The sequence below is a fragment of the Neomonachus schauinslandi genome, chromosome 12 (genome assembly GCF_002201575.2).
Source record: "Neomonachus schauinslandi chromosome 12, ASM220157v2, whole genome shotgun sequence".
NCBI lineage: Eukaryota > Metazoa > Chordata > Mammalia > Carnivora > Phocidae > Neomonachus > Neomonachus schauinslandi.
In genome coordinates, this window is record NC_058414.1 from 91,516,300 (window position 1) to 91,541,916 (window position 25,617).

Sequence of the window (25,617 nt, forward strand, 5' to 3'; positions counted from 1 at the left end):
TTGTTGGTTTTATAAATATGGAGCTTCTTTTTTAAGACAAAGGTTCCTCCCCAATTAAAAGCCAAATTTAAAAAGTTGGTTCTCACGAGCTCATGGGGTTGTTGAAGAGATGAGCTCATCAGATAAGCCTCCCAGGTGCGATGAAGTTTAAGTGCTGTTCTGAAGGAGTGGGCAGGAACACATTTGTTGGTGAGTGAGAAAGGGGACATTGCAAGAATGGGAAGAATGGCAAGTTACAAGTTCAGCTTAAGTTCTGGGGAGAGGAGGTAAATATTCCTTCTACCTTTTAAAGACCCCCAAACAGGGGACTGTGCGTGCATTTTAATGGGTTATTGCACTCTGTGAGGTAGGATATCGTAGCATTATAAATGAGAAATTTGTAGCTTATGTTAAAAAGAAGGAAAAAAAAACGTTGAAAACTAGGAGTTGTATGTTCCTGCTGTTTGGAAATGTTAACATACTTTTGAATTCTCCCCGTGGCTAGCACAATGCTCAGGCATGTACCAGCTGATCAATTAATTACATGCTTGTTGAATGAACAATTAGATTAACTGAAGGTTGACTAGATGTGTGTAGAATTAGTAAGAGTCAGACACATGTTGATAGAAGTACTATTGGCAGCCATTTTCCTGAAAGTGGGTTATCTTTCAAGAGTTCTTATGATCTGGGTTGTGTGGCGCTCAAAGGCTTGTTTTCCCACAGATCTATTAAAAGTGATTAATCCAGAGACTTGCCCATAAAAGCCCATTTAGCACCTAATAAAATTAGAATTTATCTGAATTTTTAAAAATATAAAAATCATCTTTGCAACTTGGGGAAAAGGATGAATGAAAAAAAAGTAGACACTTTTGTAGCGATTTTGATAGCATTTTTTGACATTTACTTTTAGAAACTGATGTTATGGCTTCTTGACTTTTTAGCTGCTGTTTCTTCTACAGACGTGGCATTCTTTTGATACAAGTCTAGCATCAGTACTTCTCTTTTGTTTATTAGCCATGATTATGGATGTTCTTTGGCCCACACATGAAATGGAGAAGAGACTGGAAAGAAAGTGTCAGCTTTAAGTGTTTTCTGTGGTAACCAGGTAAGAGCTGAGGAGGGAGGAGGCAAAGGAAAATCTGTATGAGTGAGTATGTGAGTTTTGTTGAAATTAAATGAGCTGTAAATGCTGAAAGAGACAGGAAAAAAGTAGTACAGCATATATGTGTGGTCTTTTAAGAGAAAAACGGGGGAGAAAAAACCAATTGGTCAGACAGCTTTTCCACTTGGTTGCTGTTCCTAATGAGCTGGAGAGGGAAGGCAGTCTCCCAGAGCATGAGCCAGCGTGAATGGGGGGGGAGGAGGGGAGAGGAGGGAAGATAACAGATTTATTTATTGCCTGTCATGTACCAGGTGCTAGTATAATACATGATAAATACAGGTCAAGTGCTTTGTATTTTATCTTAATTTAAACCTCCCAGCAATTCTATGAGGTAGGCATTTTTATCCCTACTTTACTGAAGAAGAAACTGAGGCTCATAACGGTTAGGTAACTTGCCCCAGGTCATGAAGAACCAGAATTGAATCCACTGCTTTGAAAGTGTTTCCAGTGAGTGGGGGTGGACTTGGCGGGTGTTGTCAGTGGGAAATGAGTGGGCCTGCAGGAAAGAGCCTGTGTCCTCTCTTGTTTCTAGGAGTCAGAAAATTAAATGGAGGAATAGAGGAAGCTGCAATTTGAGGCTTGCCTGGGGGCTTCTATCTCCACCCCTCTTTGTTGTACTGAGAGCTCTTCATTCACAGTAGCCTTTTAGATCAGGAAAGGAACTTAAGGGAGGCTCTATGGTTGGTATGGAGACTGTCAGAAGGTAGAGAGGGATGCCCTGATGTTTGGGCTGACAAAGCCGGGAGGGCTATGGGAAGCTGGACGCAACTTGGGGATTGTCATTTGGCTCTGCCCCTGGTGAGGGGCACGTGGTGGTGTTGGGATGGAGTGGGCGGAGAGTACAAGGAAAAGTGGAAAGTGGCCATAAAAACAGCAGAGCAAGGTGTTGGTGAGAAAGCCAGTGAGTAGGACTAGTGGGGTGCTGGAAACAGATACAGGGGGTATGGTGTGCCGGTGGCTGTCAGCGGTGGGCCTCTGGGGTCTGTGGAAAATGGACTTTGATCTAGCAGATATGACTATTAACTGAAGAGACACATTCAGCAAACATGCCAGAGTTTACCAGTCCAAATAAAGCCCCATTCTGTCAAGCTCTCCCCTGGGAGGTCGGCTACAACTCCAATGTGCCCATGTCTCCAAACACCTTGAGAACACTTTCTAGAATTGCTTACGAGCCTCAGGGACTCCCTTCTGCATTCTTTCATTCCTGCCACATCTTTGTTTTCCGGGAGTGGAATTTAATTCTGAGAAACAAACCAAAACTCATCCGGAGGCAAGTCCGTGAATTATATGGGTGATTAAATGATGTAACTGAATTTGGGGTCGACAATGGCAACTGACCATAAGGTAATGAAAGCTGATTTTCTTTTTTTTTTTTTAAACATTATCAATTTAGAATTTATTTTAGTATATGCTTATAAATATATTCTTGGGTATTATAATTATCAATAATAAATTCTAATGTCAATGCATGTTAATAGCTCCTAAATTTTGCTATTACAAATTATATATTACTATTTTTAAAAAATTTTAAAAATATAATGCATTATTTGTTTCAGGGGTACAGGTCTGTGATTCATCAGTCTTACACAATTCACAGCGCTCACCATAGCACATACCCTCCCCAGTGTCCAGCACCCAGGAAAGCTGATTTTCTTATGTCCTGGTACATTTATTTAAAAATGAATTCTCATTACACCGCAGTCATATTCCACATAATCTTCCTTTAATTTAAAAAGTTCTTTCTAGGGCGCCTGGGTGGCTCAGTTGGTTAAGCGACTGCCTTCGGCTCAGGTCATGATCCTGGAGTCCCTGGATCGAGTCCCGCATCGGGCTCCCTGCTCGGCGGGGAGTCTGCTTCTCCCTCTGACCCTCCCCCCTCTCATGTGCTTGCTCTCTCTCATTCTCTCTCTCTCAAATAAATAAATAAAATCTTTAAAAAAAAAAAAGTTCTTTCTAAACCACGGAATTGACAGCACAGGCCCACCCAGCAGCTCTCTGGGTGAGTAGTAGACACGCCTCCCGTCCCAGACACACCTCCTTTCCTACTTACCTCCAGTCGGCCAACTGCTGGGTGCCTGCCATGGTCTCGGGAATGACAGTCGCGTGCTGCACGGACGTGTGGGTGGCCACTCCGGTCAGTTGCTGCCATGCCGGGGGAAGCAGGATTTGCTGGGTCCCACTAGGCCAGGCCTGCTGTAGAACAGAGGACGCGTGCCATCAATATGCTTGTTAATCACATAGTGATTAACATAGTCTGTCTGCATGAGTCAAGCCCTGATTCTGGGCCCGGGGCTCTGCTGGACCCTGTGATGGGTCTGCAAGTGGAGACCTGATCTTTGGCCTCGAAAACTAAATTAAGGGGAGATAAATGAATATCGGTGACCTACACAGATGATAGTAAGTACATGGGCACAGAGTCATATGGAAGGGATTTATTTGTGTTGAAGAAATGATTTGTTTATAAATCTGCTCTAAGAACAATGCTCAAGGTTTCCCAAAGTTCACTTACTGATTTGTTCTGGTACACAACTACGTGCAAGAGACCTGAGATAGAGGCATTGGGCCACACAAAGGTAACTCTCTGCCTGCAGGAGTTTTCCATCTAATATCCTTTATTTTGCCTTTTGTTTATGAATTAGAATCTAGACCTCCAACTTGTGTTATCTTCTGAATCTAAAGTAACATAATTCTGAGATCACCAGATACTTGCCCACATCTGAGAGCAAGCAAGCATGAAGTAAAATTCTTAGCTGGGACCTTAAGCTTCATTGAGAATTACCCTGATTCATCATAGCCAAAATGAGATGTAGTTAGAAAGTCACACTTGATTCTTTATAAATATTAAGCTTTTTCTAGGAACTCTAAAATGAACTTACTTTCCTGATTCTTCCTTAAATAGTCACTGGAGGGGGGAGGTGTTTGCATGGTGTTCTGAGCTTTCTATATCTTCAGTCATTATTCTGCTTGCTTTGGTTATTAAATGATTCACACTGAACACAGTTGTCCAAAGTTGGACACCTAAAGGAACACCGCTAAGGTAAAATACTTCTTGGGCAGGTCAAGAATTTAAAGATTCAGTTACATGTTGTTCTTTCCATTGGGCTGGATATCACTAACATTGGGTAATTTCTTTAATATAGTGGTCCACAAACTGCATCTTTAATATGTGTGTTTTGGCTCATCTGTACAAACAAGCACTTTTGGAAATGAATCACAAACTTGGTCAAAGCTTAACAAACAGTGATGTATACAGAATGATTCAGCCACATTTTAGATCTGAGTGGATGGTTCACCTGGTCCAACCTTTTCATGGTGCAGATAAGGCCAGTGAGGTCTCTCATACCTTTTTTACATTGCCTGTTTGCTTACTGATCTGTTCTGATACAGGCAAACAGCGTAGGGACCACAGTTTATACAGTAAGTGCTTAATAAATGTTTGTTGATAAAATGAAAGAAGCAGTTCTACCAAGGCAATTCATTATAGTTAACTATATTTCAAGTTTACTGAATTCAGACCCAGCAGAAAAATAATTTAATTGATTAAAACAATTACGAACTCAGAAAGTTAAATGAGTAATAGTTTTGTTGGCAGTAAGATTTATACTTAGAGATATGGTAAAGGCTATTTTTGACCCCTCTCACTGAATGACATGTTCAGCTCATGTAAGATGACACTTCACCCTTGTATAATTACTTGTATACACTTCTATAACTTATACTTTATTGTTTTATAATTTATAAGATTAGAGCTAATACTTTTTAATTTATTTTTAAAAAGATTTTCTTTATTTATTTGAGAGAGAGAATGAGATAGAGAGAACATGAGAGGGGCTAGGGTCAGAGGGAGAAGCAGACTCCCTGCTGAACAGGGAGTCCGATGTGGAACTCGATCCCAGAACTCCAGGATCATGACCTGAGCCGAAGGCAGTCACTTAACCAACTGAGCCACCCAGGTGCCCAATACTTTTTTTTTTAATTCTATTTATTCATTTGAGAGAGAAAATGAGAGAGAGCATGCACAAGCAGGGGAGGGGCAGAGAGAGAGGGAGAAGCAGGCTCCTGGCTGAACTGGGAGCCCAATGTGGGGCTCGATCCCAGGACCCTGGGATCATGACCTGAGCCGAAGGTATACGCTTAACTGACTGGCCACCCAGGCGCCCCTAGAGCTAATTCGTTCTTTCTTTCTTTTTTTTAAAGATTTTATTTATTTATTTTGACAGACAGAGAGACACACACACAGCAAGAGAGAGAACACAAGCAGGGGGAGTGGGAGAGGGAGAAGCAGGCTTCCCTCTGAGCAGGGAGCCCAATGCGGGGCTCGATCCCAGGACCCTGGGATCATGACCTGAGCCGAAGGCAGACGCTTAACAACTGAGCCACCCAGGCGCCCCTAGAGCTAATACTTCTTGATGCATACTGTGTGCCAAGCACAGAGCTAAGACCACAGATAGGTTTCTGACTTCATCTATTTTTGTTGTTATATTTATTTATTTATTTCTATCTATCTATCTATCTATCTATCTATATTTATTTATTTATGAGGACAAGAACAGGAGAGGGAAGCAGACTCTGCGCTGAGTGCAGAGCCAAACGCGGGGCTCGATCCCATGACCGTGAGATCATGACCTGAGCTGAAATCAAGAGTTGGACACTCAACCAATGGAACCACCCAGGCACCTCAAGTTTCTGACTTCATCTTAACACCAGTTCTGTGAGGTAAGGACTGTTATTTCTCCACATTTCTCAGATGGATAAACTGAACTACCGAGAGGCTAAATAACCTGCCCAGAAATGTAGTAAATTAAACATTTATTGCTCTCTTTCTCTAAACCCAACTGAAATGATTGCAAAGGAATAAAAAAACATAGAGATCCACAAGGACAAAGACAACAACAGTTGACAAAATCTTGGAAACTGGAAAATAGAAGGGTAATTACTGAGTTAGAAGACTGGGGAATCTAAGGTCAAGTCTGTGAGATTCCTTTACCTTTCAGTTTGCAGACCCTGGTATGTACGCTTATACCCTCCCTTCCCATGCCCCACCAAAGTAGGAGGCTGGAGGATTCTATCTAGGAAAACTGGCTAGTCCAAGAGAAAAACCTACAGATACATTTGAGGATCAGGGAATCTGCCAATGAAAATGCTGGGTTCACTCCTTATTGGACTAGAGAGAAGCCTGCATTCAATAGTCCTTTGCCTCCTGTAGCTTTCAAATTAGTCTTTTAGTGCTTCAGTCTTAGATATGAATGAACAGCCAAGGATAACCAGAAGGAAGCTTCTAACATGAGTCTAAAACAAAAAAACTCAGAGGAAACAAAAACAGTGTAGAAATCAGAAGAAAATTTCCAAAAACTTAAACTGTCTTCACAGAGTTAAAAAGAATTATATATACACACACACACACACGTATACATATATATAAAACAAGATCATATACAGGAATATATATCTACATGTCCATATCTATATAGAGAAATAAGAAAGAACCCTTAGAAATGAGAACTTTAACAGAAGTTAATTCCATAGATTTTTAAAAAAAAATATTTTATTTATTCATTTGAGACACAGAGATAGAGAGAGAGAGCATGAGCAGGGGGAAAGGCAGAGGGAGAGGGAGAAGCAGGCTCCCCGCTGAGCAGGGAGCCCGACGTGGGGCTCGATCCCAGGACCCCGGGATCATGACCTGAGCTGAAGGCAGACGCCCAGCCATCTGAGCCACCCAGGCGCTCCCATAGAAGATTTTTTTTTTATGAAAGTTGAGAAAATCTCTTGGAAAGAAGTGCAGATAGAATATAAGAGGAATTGGGAAAGAAGATGAAAATCAGATTAATTCAGAAGCACTAACACCCAATTAATAAGAATTTCACAAAGAGGAAACGAAAATGCTGGCTTTGGTAGCACATACACTAATATTGGAGCAATACAGAGAAGACCAGTGTGGCCCCTGCACAAGGATGACATGCACATTCACGAAGCGTTCCATATTGAAAGAAAGAAGAAGAAAAAGAGAAAATGGAGGGGGAAAACTTAAAAAATAAAAGACACACTTTTAGACTACAAGGGCAAACAGTGTCCAAGACAATGTATGAAAAAAGACCCATGAGGAAGCGTATAGTCACGAAATTTCAGACCACCATGGACAAGGAGAGTCTTAAGAGAGGAAACTAACCCAATGAAGAAATGAAACCACCATTAACTCCAGGAAAAACAAGTTGCATAGGTAAGGAATAGAATCACAATATATTATGAGGCTCAGCTGAGAAAAGTATATAATACTGAAGAAAATAATTATGTAAATAATGCAAAGTGGTTGAATAAGAAACTTCCATGGGAGGAATGGGAGAAAGGAAGAGAGTGAATGAGAGAGAGAGGGAGAGCACATGATTGGGCAGGTGCTGTGGGGATGGGGTGGGTTTGGGGGCTAAGTCTTCATCCTCCACAGTAAGATGGAAATTCCAAAGTGGAAATATCAGTAAAAAGTAGTTTAAACATGTTATTTAGAAACTTGAAGTTAAATAACGAAACAAAACAGTTAAAAGTTATTTTGGGGGACTGGAAATTGGGGATGGGATAGAGCAGGAGACTACTATTTTCTTGTAAGTTCATGGACTCATTTAACTTTAAAAATTAGGTATATGTGTTATTTTGAAAAAAAAATTAAATTCAAAAATAACTTCCTTAAAGTCATATAGCTGGTAAGTGGTGGGACTGGCCTCTGACCTGTAGGCAATCAAATCCCAGAGCCCATGCTCTTAGCCAGCATACTGCCTTTCTTTATGGAGAGGGTACACAGAAATGATGGCTCTATTGAGGATCAGGGACTCGTGGTAAATGCATAAAAGTAGCATGGAAAAGTTTTCCTTATTCATTAACAATTCAGGCACCAAGCAAGACAGAAGCAGAGAGCAAGACAGAAAGGTTGGACAGACTGGTTGCTGAAAATGTTACCAGAGGAGGTTTTAAGTGAGAAGTACTGAAGTTTTGTATTTTAGACAGTTTAAGAAGTTCCAGCCAACTGTTTGTCCTTAGGGAAGCATTTAAAGGGATTCAGGTGATACGACTTGATTGGCTAGAAGAAGGCACCTTCTTCGTGAAAGGCTGCAGTCTTTCACGGATCTCCACATCTTGGCGGTGTGGGTGGGAGGGAGCTCTGAATTTCTATTCCAGCCTTCCTAGTCAAAGGGGGTTTGGGGCCCTGGCATTTGAAAAGTGAGATAAATTCAATACTGTCTCATTTGAGCACTGTATTTCCCACCTCTCTACCTTTACCCGCTCATTCACAATTTCTGATGGTGGTTAAGGTGCTCTGGCTTGAGGCCTGGGAGGACAGAGGTGCCAATCCCCTCTGGGCAGTACCAACAAGTCTGTACTGGTAAGACAGTCTGTGAAGACCACTCCCAGACCAGGACACAAGAGGGTGTGATTTCACTCCGGCCTTCTGTGCACACACCCTTGGGGCACCCCAGAGAGACGGTTTCCCTTTGAAGGATGTGAGATGCTGCTGGAAGGTGGGGGAGGAAAAGGCAAAGCAAACAAACAGGAGGAATGGACTCAAAAGACTCTGTCTCTAAACTTCCACAAATACAATCCTTGGAAAGATTTAAATATTTGTAAAAAGAGTGATACCCACTCTTTGGATATACTTAAAGAATAATATTTGGAATGCCTCTCCCTGATACCTAGAAATTTACCCAGAGAAAAATGAAGGCACTAGTTTAAATGTTTAGTTATTGCTTTTTTATAGCCACCAAACTAGTTTTATAAGTTAGCTTACTTTCATCCTTTGAAGGCACCAGTTAAAAATATCTAGGAGAGAGCTCCACCTTTATAGGCTAACATACTGGCATGGATTAAGTGACAGAGAAAGAAAACAACCAATGGACAGAAAGACACACGGTGACACTGGATAGTGCAGGAGTTTTTTTTAACCTAATATAAGAAATCTTTGCATGTCAAGACACACTGGTCTACCGTGTCCTTTCTTTTTTTTTAAGATTTTATTTGAGAGAGAGCATGAGCAGGCTGAAGGGCAGAGGGAGAAGCAGACTCCCCGCTGAGCGGGGAGCCCAACGTGGGGCTCGATCCCTGAATTCCGGGATCATGACCTGAGCCGAAGGCAGATGCTTAACCAACTGAGCCACCCAGGCACCCCTACCATGTCCTTTTTTAATGGCTATATGGTGCTCCATTTTATGTACACACATCAATTTATTAACAAATCTACTGATGAACATTCAAATTGCTTCTAGTAGTTTCCTGTCATAAACACTGTAGTGACTGAATTCTTTGCGCACGTATTTTTTGTTCCCTATTCCAATTACAGCTTTAGGTTAAATCCACTTGGAGATTTACAGCACTCTAGGGACTCTTTCAAGTAGGCAAAGGTAAAGCTCTTCCCTGCTATGATTAAAGGACAAACAAATTCAGAAATGCTGAGCTGGTTTTCCCCAAAGTGAATAGTGAAGAATGTCTAGGTTAGCTAATAAGAATGCTAATTATTGTTTCTTTCAGAAATGATTTCTGGCTTGCCAGGGTTAAGTGGGCAAACAAACAAAAAATTTGTAAGTATGTGTGAGTTCTCTAGGTTTTGGCCCACAGAGGAGCACTGGGAGGCTGGTCTGGATTTCTGCCAATCAGAGAAAGTATGAATAAGATAGCTGGCCCCTGGAGTGTGCTTGATCTTTCTTGGCCTTTTCCAAACTCCCTCCTACCAAACTATGTGAGCAAAAGGAAGCTATGAGGGCCAGTGAGAGAGGTAGAAGTAGGCCTACTTTAAATATGGAAGGTTCTCTGTTTATAAACTTTCAGCAACACAACTTGGTGTGCCATCAGAAGCTGGTGTCAGTGGTCACTGCAATATCATTTTGGACTTCAGAACAGAGACGAAGAATGATAAATATCCACCTTAAATAAGTTGTTCCAGAACACAGAAGAAGAGGGTAATAATATCCGACATATTAATGAGACTGGGATGACCTCGATGCTCAAATTAGATAAGGATTCTATAAGCGAGAGAAATTATAGGCCATTTCTCACTTCTGAACATAGATGCAAAAACACTAACCACAATATTTACAACCAATCCCGTACTGAAAAGCATAAATGTGTATCAAACACACGTGATCAAATAAAGCTCATCTCAGAAATACAAGGATAGTTTAACATTAAAAACCTGTTAATGTAACTTGTCACGTTAGCAGATGAATGAACAAAAAACACACGAGTATTTTAATAGATGCAGAAAGAACATGTGATATAAGTCCATTAAAAAATTAGCAAGCTTGATGAAGTTTCTATCAAATATTGTTAGCAAACAGAATAGGGCAAACAGAAGAATTTCCTGTAAAGTTAGGTACCACTTAGGAATGTCCAGCGTCCACACTGTTGTGAACATTGTTTTGAGGTGCTGGCACCACAGTGGCATAAGGATTGCAAAGGAAGAAACAAAGCTAGTAAGAAGGTAGTCCCCGTAAGAAACCCACAGGAATTCACAGAAACAACCAGAACTACTCAGAGGTTAGAAGGACTGCTAGATAGGGGCCCCGGGGTAGCTCCGGTCATGATCTCAGGGTCCTGGGATTGAGCCCCATGTCGGGCTCCCCGGTCAGCAGGGAGTTTCCTTCTCCATGTCCCTCTGCCCCTCCCCCTGCTCGTGTGCACACATGCGCACACGCACCCTCTCTCAAATTAAAAAAAAAAAAAAAGGACTGCTAGATAACAAACTCAGTAGACCAAACAGGTTTAGTCCTAGAAACCAAAAACAATTGGAAAAGAAAATTAATAAAATTATTAATAGCAACAAAACCTGCAAAATATTTAGGAACTATTCCAACAAAGGAAACCTTTAATGAATAGAGTAAAAGATAAATATACAGTTATGCTGTGTTCGTGCATGAAATGACTGAATACTGTAAGGATGCCAGTTTTTCCTCAGGTAAACATAAAATTTAACTTAAGTCCAGTAAATACACTTCAGGGCATTTTGTTTTGAAGCGATAATTGCTAACTGCTGTGTGACTCGGAGTCAGTGATTGTTTTGTTTGTAAGAGTTATGGTTAAATTCATATGGAAAGTGAAGGGACGAGGCTAGACAAGGAAATTTTGAAGAACTGGAAGGACGAAATGGGAACGGGGCTTTCCCTACCAGAGAGCAAGACATGTGTTAGTTGTAACAGTGAAGACAGCAGAACATTAGAAAGGCCAATAAAGTAGAGAGCCCAAACAGACCTATGCAATTTCAGTACATTAAAAATAAAACCAAACACTTCTGTTCAACAGAAGATACCATAAATAAAGTGTCTGTAGGAGCACTTTGAAAAAAGGCTTTGGGAACCTACCTTATTTACAAATTAATGTGCTTCTAAATTAACAACATTTAGGTTAAGCTGTCCTTGCCGCCCAGCAATGGAAACAATTCTGTAGAAGGGTTTGCGTCTGGTTCTGTCACCTGATTGCCATGGGACTCTGAGCCAGGGATTGTGCCTGTTTTCCCTATTTGTCACCTGGAGACAGATACCTTACTTATGGTGCTGTTGTAGGGATTAAATCAATTAACAACTATGAAGTGTCTGGCATAATGATGATATATTTGTTCAAGTGCCATTGAAGACTGATTACTGTTATCATTGCCTCACTCTGTTACCTTAAATTTCCACAACATTTTACACATTTTCAACCACTTTCACCTCTGTGTTCTCATTCTACCTTCGGAGTTACCTATGTGAACAGATAAGGAAGGTTCCAAATCACAGCTTCGGTGATCTGGTTTTTCAACTCCTTATGAAATAAGGAGATAATCTCCAAGGTTCCTTTTGGCTCTAAAAAAATCATTTCTCTTTTATAAGAAAGAAATTCGAGGCAAACAAATGTTAACTGACTTGCCTTAGGTCACAAAGTTATTAGCAATATTAGGATTAAAACCTATGTCTCCCATATTAATTTGCATTATAAAGCTACAATAGTAATAATAATTTCCCCAGACTCTTCCTGTGTCTAAAGTTCTTTGTGGAATTATAAGCAAGATACGTAGGAAGGTGATTCACCTGGGGATCATTCAGAATATTACTGATCTATTCTAATGAGTCGAAGCACCTAACTCATTGCCAAGGAGGGAATTAGCAGGGATCTATCTCTTTTGTGAACAACACTAACCCGGATAATGGCAATACCAGTAATGATAAAGAAAGAATTACCTGGGCAAGCAGACCTGGTTGGATCTGAAGAGGCTGCGCTCCTGGGGCTTGAGTGACGATAGGCACGGCATTCTCCATTCGCACGGAATAGCCAGCGTGCTTAGAAGGCGAGGCCTGCAACCCTATTCCAGACCCGGGCAAGGGAGAGAGGGGTTGTTGGGGGGTCAGAAACTGCTGGATGCGGAGAACCCTCCTGGCCAGCTGGTCAGGTCTCATCTCCCCTTCACTCCAGTCCCTGCTGGCTATCACCTGGTCCTTTGCAAGTCTCCCCTTTAGTTTCTAACTTAAAATTTTAAAAACCACAAAAAACCAACTTCGAACCTTTTCAGAGACTAGAAGGTCAAATTAAGGAGTCTGTAAAAGCCTAAAGTGGAACAGTTATGCCGACAAATCACAGCAGAAAAATGGCTTCTAACATGAAAATACACTTGTGGTATGTCAAAGTCAGGGGTGTCGGGAAGAGCATCTGAATCCACTGGAATTGCACCGACTCTGAACCTGAGCAGCCACACACAGGCTTACACCGTGGGGTTTGTGGAAACAAATACTTGAGCTTTCCGAATACACGGTAACCTCGTACACAGTCAACTCTGGCTTCTTAGAACTTTCAGGAGAAGAGTGTTGGGGTGTGTGGCTAAAGAATCATTTGGGGGACTGGCCTGGGAGGTACTTTTCAGGCAGATTTGTATTTTTCATGAGAACCGGAGACTGCATTGGCTGGCAGAGCGGCAACTCTCTACAGATAACCCGCTGGGAGGATATTTCATTGGAGGAAATGTAAGCTGACATCAGCCTAACAATAGGAGCACAAACAACACGCTCATTTCCAGACAGCTGGCCAGGGACAAAAACACCAGCAGGTGGGGAGAAAAACAACTTGGTGCTGAGGCTTAAGTCCTGTTGTTTCTAGGCTGGCCAGAGCAGGAGAGGGGTCCTCAAGTTCAGTGATGTGGGAAAACCACGGGTACCAGTGCCCCAGAGGTCGTCCGGGAAGAAGCAGGTGAGGGGCTGCGTCTGCTCATCCTTACCTTGGAAGCCGGGTGGACACACGATGAGAGCTTGCTGGAAGGGGTCGGGCCGGGCACAGATCTGGGCTGTTCCCGTCTGCAGGGGCATGCTCCGCTGGGCCACTGCGGCCATGGATGCCGCTGAGGGCTGGTAGAGTGCAGATTGGTAGTTTAGTATGGAGACTTCGGGATTGGCTAAGGAAAGAGTGGCACTGGTGGAGGTGGGAGCCTAAAGGAATGATGGGGATTAAACAAAAATAAACAAACATAAAAAATGAGGGAGGTGGTATGTTGGGAGCCACGAGTCTAAAGCAAATAAATGAACTCAAAAGAAGAGCAAACGAATAAAAACCAAGAGCAAAAAAGCAAAAACGGAGGGGAGTGGAGACACAGTTGAGTCTCAGGGAAAAGCAGGCACCTGCCGCCACAATAGAATCACCTTCGGTGCTCACACTAAGGCCAAGTCCTAGCATTTGTGGGGCCTGGATGAGAGGGCAAACGGAAGCTTGCATAATGTAGGTCTAAAAACAGCGAAGTTAAAAATCGGGCCAGAAACTATTTATGTTCTGCCCTTCCACTTTGGTAAATACACTTCACAACTACCTGGAAGGCCAGGTTTGAGTTTAAGACTCTTGGATTCCTTGGGTTCTGCACTGGAACATGGTGACGGGGCGGGGAATGGGAGGGCGGGGGAGGAGGCGAGAGCTGACCTCCTGTCTGCCTTCTCTTCCTGCCCCAGCTCCATCCCACAACTCAGGGGCTTTGGGTGCACATATGCGGACCTGCCAGCCCACACGTCCAAGCTCTGTTTACACTCCTCTTCCCTTGGGCCTCGTGGCACAGTCCATACTCAGGAGGTTGAAGCCAGGAGGAGGCCTCTGCAGGCACCGGGGCCCAGGTACCCAGAGTTTGGCAAGGAAGCACACACACACGGAGGAAGGCTGAGGTAGGCTTTGGAAGGGGGCCCTTCTGCTCAGGCCTAAGGGGAGTACTGTTTACAGATCCCCTCGGATGGCTGCAGAGCCCACTACTACAAATTAACACGCTATACCAAAGATAGCCAGGGAGAGGGACACACAGTCTGGGCTTTCTTGTTTGAGTTTGGGGCAATCGTACGCTGGTGTTCAGCTCTGAAGGCTGGAGGCCAGACAGGAGAGATGCCAGTGGGTCAGGAGAATTTTGAGAGGAGTTGAGTAACTCTGAAATTATGTCCTCTCTCCTGTCTCTCTTGGAAAGAGACATCATTTGAGAATGAGCTTCCCTGGGAAGCAAGGAAACTCAGTTCTGAATTGGGAATCCTCTGGCTTTGCCCCATTTAGCCTTCTTCACACTGATACTGCACAAGATAGGGGGAGGGGGTCACCGTGTCTTCGAATTCAACGTTGTTTACAAGTTTTGCCGCTAGAGGTTCCGTGGACTGAAGGATAAGGAGGCAAGAGCCACAAGGGTATCTTGGACACATGTAGAAACAGGATTTTAAGAAAGGTACATATATATGTCAAATTTGATAAAAAGGATAAAATCTCATTTTACATGCTTTTTTTTAATACTTAGATTTTATGTTGAATTTATGTGCAAAGCAAATTAATTTGTTTGAAAGTAATCACTACATTACGTAGCATACATGTTTGGATTTTAAGATATGTATTGTCACAATAAGTGGCTGTTTTGGGCCTCCAGGTAGCGTGACTGGGAATGCATGTGTGATGCGCATGTGGGAGCATCTGTGTTTTGTTACCGATGACATGCGTTGTGTTTCCTCTCTGTTCTCTCTGGGGCCCCACCTGTCCTGGAGGCTCCTCCCCATACACATTTCCCTCCTTGGGGACCAATATCCTCCAGATTTCCACTCGGGTATTCGACCATTCCACCTCCTGCGGCTGCCTCCTTCAAATCATCCCTGGGACCTGACTCTTCAATCGCTACCTCTTTAGCTGAGGGTCTCTCCCCTGGTGCTGGGCTCTGTTTAGTGAAGTTCTGGTCTTCACTCTCCCCCCTTCCAATTCTTCTTGGGGCTGAGGCTAGAACATTCTTTCCAAAAGACTACTTTGTGCCTGTCACCACCTCTGCCCCCAAATCTCCAATTACTGTCTCATGAACACTATATACGCACTTTGGTCTGGCATTCCTTTCCCACGGTTTGGCCAATTTTCCCTTCCAAATTTATCTCCCTCTGCTCTCTGTGCTCATGGCACCAGCCAGAGAGTCTACTCACTGCTGGCGAGCATGCTGTGAGTGCAGGCCCTGCTGACTCACATAAATCTTTGACCCACAGCATTCCCTCCAAGCCTCTGTGCTTCAAGGTCTCGCCTGGGTCCCCTGTGCTCCGCACTGAAACCCCCAACACCATCAATTTAAATAAACTTCTCAGTTATATTAACCCATCTGGAGGCACCTGCGTGGCTCAGGCGGTTAAGTGTCAGACTCTTGGTTTGGGCTCAGGTCGTGATCTTGGGGTTATGAGACAGAGCCCCGCGTCAGGCTCCACCCTCAGCGTGGAATCTGCTTGTCCCTCTCTCTATGCTCCTTCCCCTGCTGACTCGTTTTCTCTCTCAAATAAAATCTTAAAACAAACCCCCTTCTGCCAGCCGATGTGATGGGGTTCTGGTGATGAAGGACAAAACCATGGTGGTATTTTGTCAAGGAGCTCATTATGTCTGGCTTGGATACCTTAGCCTGAGCATTGGGCCTGGCCCTGGGAGGGACCGTTTGTTTCTTTGGACGCCAGGTCTTAGCATTAGCTCTTCCCCCTAAGGAGAGTCTTTTTTTTTTAAGATTTTATTTATTATTTGACAGAGAGAGAGACAGCGGGGAGTGGGAGAGGGAGAAGCAGGCCTCCTGCTGAGCAGAGAGCCTGATGCAGGGCTCAATCCCAGGCCCTGAGATCATGACCTGAGCTGAAGGCAGTCGCTTAACTGAGCCACCCAGGCGCCCCCCCCTAAGGAGAGTCTTAAGAAAATCAATGGCCCCTGGGGGTGGCAGATTCCATGTGGCCTCCCCTGGATATAGGCAGGGGGAAAGAGAGCAGGGAAGAAAAGCTCAGCGTCAGCAACTCTGTGCGCTGCAGGCCTGGCCTAGAGACCAGGGAGGTGGGGGAGGGGAGGAGGAGACGGGGGGGGGGGGGGGTGCTGGTAGCTGAGGCCAGTGTCTCTTCAGTGCCAGGAAGGGACCTGTCAGAAGAGTGTGGAGGGCAAGGCGGAGGTATCTGTGTTTCAGAATTAGAACAGACACTCCTGTCCTCTGGAGCAGTGTGTGCAGACACACACAGGAGTGTTGTGACCACTGCAGATTTGATCGGAAGGCTGAAAAAAATATCTAGGGACAGTTAGTTCTTTGGGGGAAGTGGGAAGACTGGAATTTGGGAATAAAAGTACAAGTCTCTTTCTTAGATACCAGAGGCAGCCTGGACTAGGATTTAGAGAGTATTCACTCAGTAAATGGTTCCTGGGTCTCATTCCTATTTTAAATAAGGCGTGAGGTGTGGGGTTCTACTAATTTTTTGTAAAAAGCTGGAAATGTGTGGGAAGAAAACCTTATTTTCCTGGTCCCTTCTGGTTCCGGCTGCTAGGATTCTGGTGACAGACTGATGAACTGATTTTCCCTGTGACTTGGAGAAAGGACAGGTTTTATCTGTCCCGAGAGGAGATCATGTGGACCCAGCAGTGCAGGGACACGGGGACGGGGTCTGCCCTGCGTGACTGCCAGCGTCCCTTCCTGCGCTCGAATTCTTTACCAGGCAGGTGTCAGACATAAATAAAAGCATTAGAGCGGGAGGTTTACATCATTCCCACGTTGGGACAGAAGGAAACACTAAGGTGCCATCTCAGAAAAAGCATCCCAAGACAGTCCTTTCTGGAACCTTGCCATGGGACCAGCAGTCCGTACAGAGTGCCTAGGTCTCTCAAAGGAAGTAAGTTTGGAAGTAAACACTTTCTTACATAGTAGAGGAATTTTGTGTATGATATTGTGTATGATACTGGAAGAATCTGATCTCCTGACTAGGTTTGGGGGGAAAATACAATTCTTGATGCTCACCGTCAGCCCTGCCCGCCTTCCCCTTTGCTCCCCATTCACCTGGTTGTGGACAGTGTTCAGCTGGTTGTTGAAGGTCATGGTCAGGTTGGTGGACGTGCTGGGGGCCACATGTGTGATGAAAGGGGTTTTGCTCTGGTTCACCGTGTCATACATATTCACCCGACGCTTGCAAATCTCCATGTTCTGGAAACATGATTTGACGCTGTTCATGCAGAAGGCAGAGGCATGAGGGAAAGAGAGGAAGGTAATGTGGGATAAAGGGGAGAAAACAGACAGAATGGGAGAGAAATGTTAATGTAGTAAGACAACCGGGGAAACTTTAACTTTAGGTCTACTTTCCTGGATTTCTCATGCAAAGTCTGCGTTTGCAAGAGTCACCTTTATTCAGATGAACCGCCCCCACTGCCTTACGCCCCATCCCCCATCCAGGATGGCTAAAGGTTCTCCATAGCACAAGAGACGTGACGGCTCTCGCTGTATTTTCCTCATATCCCTGATCTGCTGAACCAACCTCACTGCTCATTCTTGGCTTTCAAGGTGGTTTCTCTGACTGGGAACAAGAAACAGCAGCTTCTGACCTGCCTCTGTCTTACCAAAGACAACTCCTTGCGCTTCTGGGGCACTGGCGCCATCTACGGGACGGCCAAGGAATCAGCCAACCCAGTACCTTGTACCCGTCGCCACTCTTTGTCCCCACTGGAATTGCACATGTAATGGGAATAATACTAGTAATAATTAATAATCGTGGTTAACACTGATTGAGAACTGTGGAAGGTGTTTGCAAGCACTCCTTCACTCAGTCCTACAACAACCACAAGAGGGAGAGAGGACTGTTGCCCTGTTTTACAAGTAAAGATGAAGTTTTAGAGAGGACAGACAAGTCATCTGCCAAGGTGAAGAGCTAATTACTTAGCAGTCTTCACGTGCGCATGTATATCCTCTTTAACCTCCTGATTCATCCTCCCTTTTGCTTTTCTCATTCTTGCCAGGTTACATGAAATAAAAATTCTCTCCCTCTTTTTCTTCCTCCATTGCATCTGTGAATCAAACTAAAACCCTAGTTAGGAAACGGAAGTATAAAAATGTTGCTGACATCAGCATGGAGGAAAAGGAAAGCCTCAGTGGCCTCAACCACTGAGTTCTTGAAAATCCACCATAGAGTGTCCTTCAGAATTTATACATTGTTTCTCATTCACTTGTCTTCTCATTAAACTTACTTTGCCTCAACTGCTAATATTCAGAATAGTGAAACAGCATTTAAATTTCAATTTTAAATACTTATTTTAATTATAAGTAGTGTAATACTGACTATAAATAAAATGTTAATTTTCTACTACTTTAAGATTACAAATGTATACTGTGGATATGCTAGATTCTGGGCCAACCGGGTGTTTGTGGGCTATCCCCAAACATCCTTTCCATGAACGATGTTCCGAACTTAGACATGCTCAGAGAATCCTTTCTTTCTGAGTTAATGACTACTTAGAATGGCCACACGATGCACAAGAAATAAACAGTTAACTGATTGTTGACCCTGCAGAGAAAGGAAAACCTATTCTATGGTAACTAAGAGCTAAAAGTATTGGTAATGCTGGTAATGCCAACATGCTTTGAGCATCTACTGAGTACCAAGCAAACTGTTGGTGCTTTCACATGGAAGCTGAAAGAATAAAATGATGGGTTTTGTTTTCTTTTTGGAATGTATTTAAAGCATTCTATGGTTTTGTGACAATTCAACCCAAAGCTTTTAGACTATGAATTTTCTAGCTGAAGTGGTCTGAGTTTTGAGTTTCACGAAGGCAGGCAAGCACTTGCACTTCGGGTTAATTCTGTGAGAATGGTCTTTAAGGAATTTGTGCACTAGTACCCTGGTATGGAGAAATGGGTGGGGTCCCTTTCACCTGTTAATCTAGATGTTGGGGCAGCTCTGGCCCAGCCCCAAGGGTGGGGAGGTCTTCAGCAGTGTGGGCTGGAGGTTCCTTCTTGCCCTGTAGTTCTCATGGTCTTCCGGCCAGTTCTAGGGCCCCCGACGGGTTAGGCCTACTCTCAGGTAAGGTTAGGTCTGCTCAAAGACCTGTTTTTCCTTCTGGAGCCCATTTTCTGAATTCTGTATTGCCAGGGATCCTCTTGGACCTACATCACATTCTGAATCTGAAGCTGATGCTCATGGTCTCCAAGCCTGGTCTTTCACCAAGTACAATGAAGCATTGTATTGCTGCTTCCTTCACAGGACCCAGAGACAGGCAGGGGCCCCTGACTTTATGTGGGTGACTGTCTCATCGACTGTGCAGATGGCTGACGGGAGCCTTCTGGAGAGCACGACTCCATCTCCTGCCATGCTGTTTCACAGCTGTCTCGCTTCACCCCTGAATATAAAAAGACTGATCTCACGGGAGCCCTATCCAGTAAATCACCAAGTGTGCCTTCCTTCTGTTGTACAGACTGATGTCTTGACTTACCCCTACCACCCCAGAAACAGGACAAATCTCAGAATGAGTTTGCTAGGGAGGGGTCCGAGTTCCTTCTTTGTACTGGCAAACCAAGGAAACACTGGTTGTTGCAATGTGATCTGACTTACTCAGTGTCAACTGATAAGGACCAGCACTGAAATTAGAGGAGGTAATGAGGGTACCACCCACTCATTTCTTGCAGCTCGGAGAGGGTCAAGTCCAGCCTTGGGACGAGGCCCAGTCTGGTCATGGCAGGACCAGCCAGGATGTGCAGATATCTCTTATGCTCAGCCTCTTCATGCATCCCTATGTCCTCCTAACCCGAACTAAAATCTGGCGCTCTCTTGAGCACACTTTTCTCCCCACACACCACTGGGGATGGGACTATTTATTCTTTCACACCCCAAGAACCTCGAGGTTGAGAGGCTGAAGTGCTATCTCGCATTACCCTCTGTTATGGGCTGAATTGTGCCCCCAATCCCTATGTTGAAGTCTCAGCCCCACTACTTCAGAATGGGACTGCATTTGGAGACAGGATCTTTAAAGAGGTGAAATGAGGCCCTCAGGGTGGGCCCTCATCCAGTTCCCTATGAGGAGGAGGAAATCAGGACACAGAGGTGTACAGGAGGACCATGTGAGGACGAGGGAGGAGATGGCCATCTACAAGCCAGGCAGAGTAGCCTTAGAAGAAACCAATGCTGCCGAACACCTTGATCTTGGTGTTTGGTCTCGGTCTTCTAGAAATGTAAGAAAATAAAGTTCTGCTGTTTAAGCCAGTCAGGCCCTCGGTGTGCTTTGTTTCCTCAGCCTCCGCAAACGCACACTCCTCCCATTCTGCCACCACCTCTCCCCGTCCACCACTGAGGCCTGTCCTCCACTATGCCCCATGCCCTGCCCACCAGGGGAGGCTCCGGCTGGCAGGTGCTCCGGCTTCTCAGCTACTTCTCGTCCTGGTGGCCTGTTGTCATTTCTAGCCACCCACTCACGACCAACCGCAACCGCTCCACTTCCCCACACTGCAAATGCAAGCATCGCATCTCCCGGCCGCACCTTCGCCCCTCTGGCTCTTTCGGCGGTTCCTAAAATCACCAGTCTTTGAGGGGATCAGCCCGCTCAGCCCTTCTGGCCCCTCCTTCTTCGCCTCCTTTCCCTCTCACAGCTAGGCCTCCCATAGCCATCCTCCTGGATTCTGACCACTCTACCGCCACTGTCCTTAGTCTCTCAGTTTGTCTTCTCCTCTTAGCAGCCTGGCAAAGCTCCAACTGGGGTGACCCCAACTAACCGTCAGTTCTCTCCAGACCCTCACCTGGGGGTCCGGTTACCCTCCCCACTATTCATGTCCAAACTCCGTGCTCCGCAGCTATCCCCTAAGGCTCTGGTGAGTTTGCTCTGCCGCCTCCTACCCCGACTACCCAGGCTTTCCTACGCTTCTTCAGCCACCAACCACCTGGCTCTCAACAAAAGAAGACAGGAGCTGCCTGAAGAACATCCTCAACTTCCCTCATCCAGCCAGCGTGCCTGCTGACACCCATGTACTTCCCCCCCCCCCCCCCCCCCCCCCCCGTAACAATGGCCTCACAATCCAGGCCCCTCCCGCCGTCTCAGGGAACTTCCGGATCCTTCTCTTCAATCCCTCGCTCACCACACACACTTCCTGCCAGCATGTTGAACTGTTCCAGTCTCTTTATATCAGAAGAGCCCCCTTGGGCCCCTCTAGTCACTCCTATTTCTCTCTCCCCTCCCCTCAGTCCTGCAACCTGCTGGGGCTTCCCCCCAAACAGCTCTTGGGCCACCCACAACTTTCACATCGCCGACCTTGACGGGCACTTGGCCTCCCAGCCCCTCTGACTTGATGGAGCAGCAGGTAGGTGTTTGTTAAATCAACTCTAACCAGCCATCCCTTGCTCAGGAGTCCCTCCGTGATTTCCACTGCTCTTAGGATGAAGACCCAAATCTTTAACACGGGGCCCTGCCTGGCTCACCCCGAGGCCTCTTCTCCCCCCTGGAACCCCAGCTCCCACCCTGTGCCGCCCATGCTGGGAGTCCCCACGCAGGCAGCACCCTTCCTGCCCTTGCCGGCCTTGTCCCTGGTTCCCTGTTGCTCCTCCTTCGGCGGTCCTTCCTTGGGGGCGCCCTGCCCTGCCCCGATGGCAGCCTACTTTCCCTGATAACAGCCAGCTTCTTTGGGGGGTCACCTGTTTGGTGCCTTTCCCTCACCTATAGGCTGGAAGCCCCAGTGGGCGGGGGCCCCCCATCTGCTCTGCCCCACACTGTACCTGCATGTGGCATGGCACACAGCCTGCTGAATGGATGGATGACCGAAGGAACAAGCCCGGATCCCGACCAGACAGAGGCCACTCCAGAATGGTTCTGGGAGTGAGCTTTGGCACTGAGTGGCTTTGCTTCATAAATGCTGCCATTCTGAGCACTCCCTTTATGCACAGGTCCCAGGGGCCGGTTCATCCTGCCTCGCGCGCTCCCACGCTCCACCATTCCCTCCTTTTCGGTGTAAAGCAGTGTGGCCCCGGGCTGCCCAATCTGGCTGCCACCTTTTCTCAGCCTATAATGACAGAACTACTATATGGCCGCAAAGCCCAAAATATTTACTATCTGGGACTTTAAAGAAAACGTTTGCTGACCTCTGGTAAAAAGCATCGAGTAAGACACCTACTGTGTACTGTGGGGAAAATCGAGTAGGTGTGTCATGGTGACAAAGGGGTGGTTCAGGGTTTCAATTGGAGTGATTCTCTTATCAGCATCTATGGTCAGCATCTTCTTTAACAGGTCGATGAACTCCCGCCGGTCTGCCTTCTCCACTAACATGTCACTCCCTTCCAAATCTGTTGTCATGTTCACCTGGAGGGAAATCGGGACAGGTTACCAAAACCCCAATGTGCCCCATCTCCCCCTACTTCCCTTATTCTCTGCTCCTGCTTCCATCAGTTAAGCTGAAATGTACCTCATATCACACCTCATTGAAAATAAGCACAAGATGGAAAGACTTCTGGACATTGGTTGCATAACAATGTGAATGTATTTGATACTACTGAATTAGATACTTCAAAATGGTCAAAACGGTCAGTTTTATGCTATGCATATTTTATCACAATTGAAAAACAGTAACTACAAGCAAGTAGTAAAAAATGAAATGCAAAAAAGGGTTCTTTATTTAACCTGCAGAAGCTGATGTGACCTCTTCTTCCGTCTATAATGTTTGTGTCCTCTGGCAATGCACTGAGTTAGGGCCAGAATTAATTTAGGCCCCGTATTCACGGGGCTTACCTCTGGCCAAGACGAGTAGGATATCTGAGCATAGGATTTTTCTTCCAAGAGCAAGCTTAAGACAGCTTTTGAAAGACTTGTTTTGCGGTGCTTTCTATTATTTTCCAAGGCAAGCTCCGGAAAGCAATTTCAGTTTTCTCAGACAATCTAAGCTTCTAATCAACCGACAAGTATCCTTTACTCAGAGTCATGATTTTTGGTTACACTCACCTTCAGTAAGAAGTGTGCTGAGTGTTTATTGGTCTATAGCTTTACTTCTCATTGCTTTTAAGAAAAACTCTCTTTGGGTTGTCCTGATTTTAGACTCGTCTTTACACTAAAAATAGCTAAAGTTCTAGAATTTTCTCTGGGCACAAAGGTGAGAGCCTGTAGTCCCACCAGTGAGCTGAGAGAGACTGACTAAAGTGGGTTGAGTTGTGTGGCGGCAAAAGATATGTTTAAGTCCTAATGCTCAGTACCTGTGAATGTGACCTTATTTGGAAACAGGGTCTATGCAGATGTCAACCAAGTTGAAATGAGGTCATAAGGGAGTCGGGTGGGTACCAAACCAATGACTGGTGTCTTTATAGGGAAATAAGAGGGAGGTCTGGGTGCACAGGCAAGAGGAAACCCAGGAATAAAGGCTGAATGAAGAAGGATGAAGAGGTCGGGGTGATGTAGCTACACATCAGGGAGCACAGAGGACTGCCAGGGGCCAGCAGACATGAGGACTGAGGCACGGGACAGTTTCTTTCTAGAGCCTTTAGAGGCGGCATGGCCTTGATGGTACTTTAATGCCAAACTGCTAGCCTCTTGAACTGTGAGAGAATAAATGTTTGCTGTCTTAAGCCACCCAGTTTGTAGTACCTTCTTTCAGCAGCCTGAGGGAATTAATACACTGACTCATGGGCATGAGACTCAAATGTGCTAATGAGCTTGAATTCCTCTCATGAAAACATCACTAAGATTGGCCAGTGCTTTTTTTTTTTTTTTTTACAAATGGGAACCAATAAACTGAAGCTATTTTTAAAGAGCTGGTGTAAGGTTTTGAAAATGTTTCACCAACCCAATGGTATTCTTACTAGGAGTGGCATATCACTGTTCAAGGTCAAGGTCAACCACTGCAGTTGAGTAACGTGAATTTCTACCCGCCATCTTATACTACGCAGAGGTCTTGCTGTGCTTGGTTTGTAAAGGGCTAACAACATTGCATACTCACCCATGGGGCTTACCTGGGCCATGTCATCTAAACAGTTGAAAATGTACTTTCTTGCTTCTTTTGACTTAATCCCCGTCTCTGCTTCATGGTCATCTGGTGTCTGGTCAAAAGAGGCAAAAGCTGATTGACTGGTCTTGTGAATTCTTTCGTCACTGTGACTCCAACCCTGGACCTTCTGCTTCTCATGGAGGGTCTTTTTCCCATCTTTCAGAGGACACTCTTCTTAAAGTGACCTGCTCATCCACCACACTAACTCATCTCTCTTCTTTCCTTCCCACAAACACCCTTTGGGGGCCTACTCTGAATCAGACCCAGAGGGTTCCAATAAGAATATGCCACATCCCTGATAACCCTTCATTCTCCCCCGAGTTTAAGGGATAAGGTGAGATTCTGCATGTGGAGAAGCAGAGGCCCTTTTCCACATGGTTTTATAAATTTAAATTTTATTTCTCAAACTCTCATCTAGAGGCTCTCACTGCCTGCCAGGCACTGTTCTAAAGCCCATGAGCTCATTCAGTATTCTTCACAACCATCCTAGGTAGGACGATGACCAACCCGTGTTCTAGAGGGAGAAAGAGGAATGGCAAGCTTAAGGAGTCTGCCAAGGCAGCATGGCCAGGAAGCGGCAGCTGGCCCCAGAGTCCTCCTGGGGCTGGGCCACACACATATGGTGCCTGCACCGGCCTTGGTCTAGGAAGCTGCTGTCTCCAATTACTAGGGGTTTCTGGACTCATCCATGGATCATAGGTAATTGATCCTCAAAATCTCACTCAAGGATGCCACACCTGGAGCTGCTAGGATCCAAGCTCTGATCCCAGGAACAGCCAGACACGGAGGACTGAGGCTCCTCACTAAGACACAGAAGCGAACCCTGCCCCTGGTTGGCCTCACCCTTCTCCACCCCGGAACTCTTTTTCACTGGACCTGACCTTGAGCTGCTCACTCTCACAGTTGCCAAATGCCAGCCCTCTCATCAACAGCCTCAGAGTGCTTGCTTAGCTCTCAAATCTCTTTTCTAGATCTGCAACTACTGGCCATACTTTATCATTAAATCATATTAGAATTTGGCTGTGGTTTCTGTAAAAAACACACACACACACACACACACACACAAAACCAACAAACAAAAAACCCCACCTACTCTCTTGCAAAAAAAGAAACACCTAAAATGAACATAAAACATACTTAAGCCTTGCATTATTTTCTCCTTCCCAGGAAAGCACATTAATTTTAATTACTAGGCACAGATCAAAGTGAAAGCAAAATATGTTTCCGTTAAAGTAAAACCACCCAAGAGTTTATGGTGTGCAAT

General features: G+C 45.1%; 1 protein-coding gene and 1 non-coding gene across 2 annotated transcripts in view; one reads left to right on the plus strand and one right to left on the minus strand.

The window, feature by feature from the left end:
• The window catches only part of HIPK2 (homeodomain interacting protein kinase 2), a 169,311-nt gene that overhangs the window by 21,992 nt on the left and 121,702 nt on the right, over positions 1–25,617 (minus strand). The window contains exons 5-10 of the mRNA XM_044920289.1: positions 24,319–24,405; positions 22,497–22,681; positions 17,415–17,577; positions 13,362–13,488; positions 12,334–12,455; positions 3,192–3,334 (exon numbers count right to left, since the gene is read on the minus strand). Coding sequence (XP_044776224.1) covers positions 3,192–3,334; positions 12,334–12,455; positions 13,362–13,488; positions 17,415–17,577; positions 22,497–22,681; positions 24,319–24,405 — 827 coding nt within the window. The remainder of the gene's footprint in view (positions 1–3,191; positions 3,335–12,333; positions 12,456–13,361; positions 13,489–17,414; positions 17,578–22,496; positions 22,682–24,318; positions 24,406–25,617) is intronic.
• LOC123326413 lies at positions 7,024–7,130 on the plus strand. Its single transcript, XR_006541075.1, has one exon. It is a non-coding gene; the product is annotated as a U6 spliceosomal RNA (small nuclear RNA).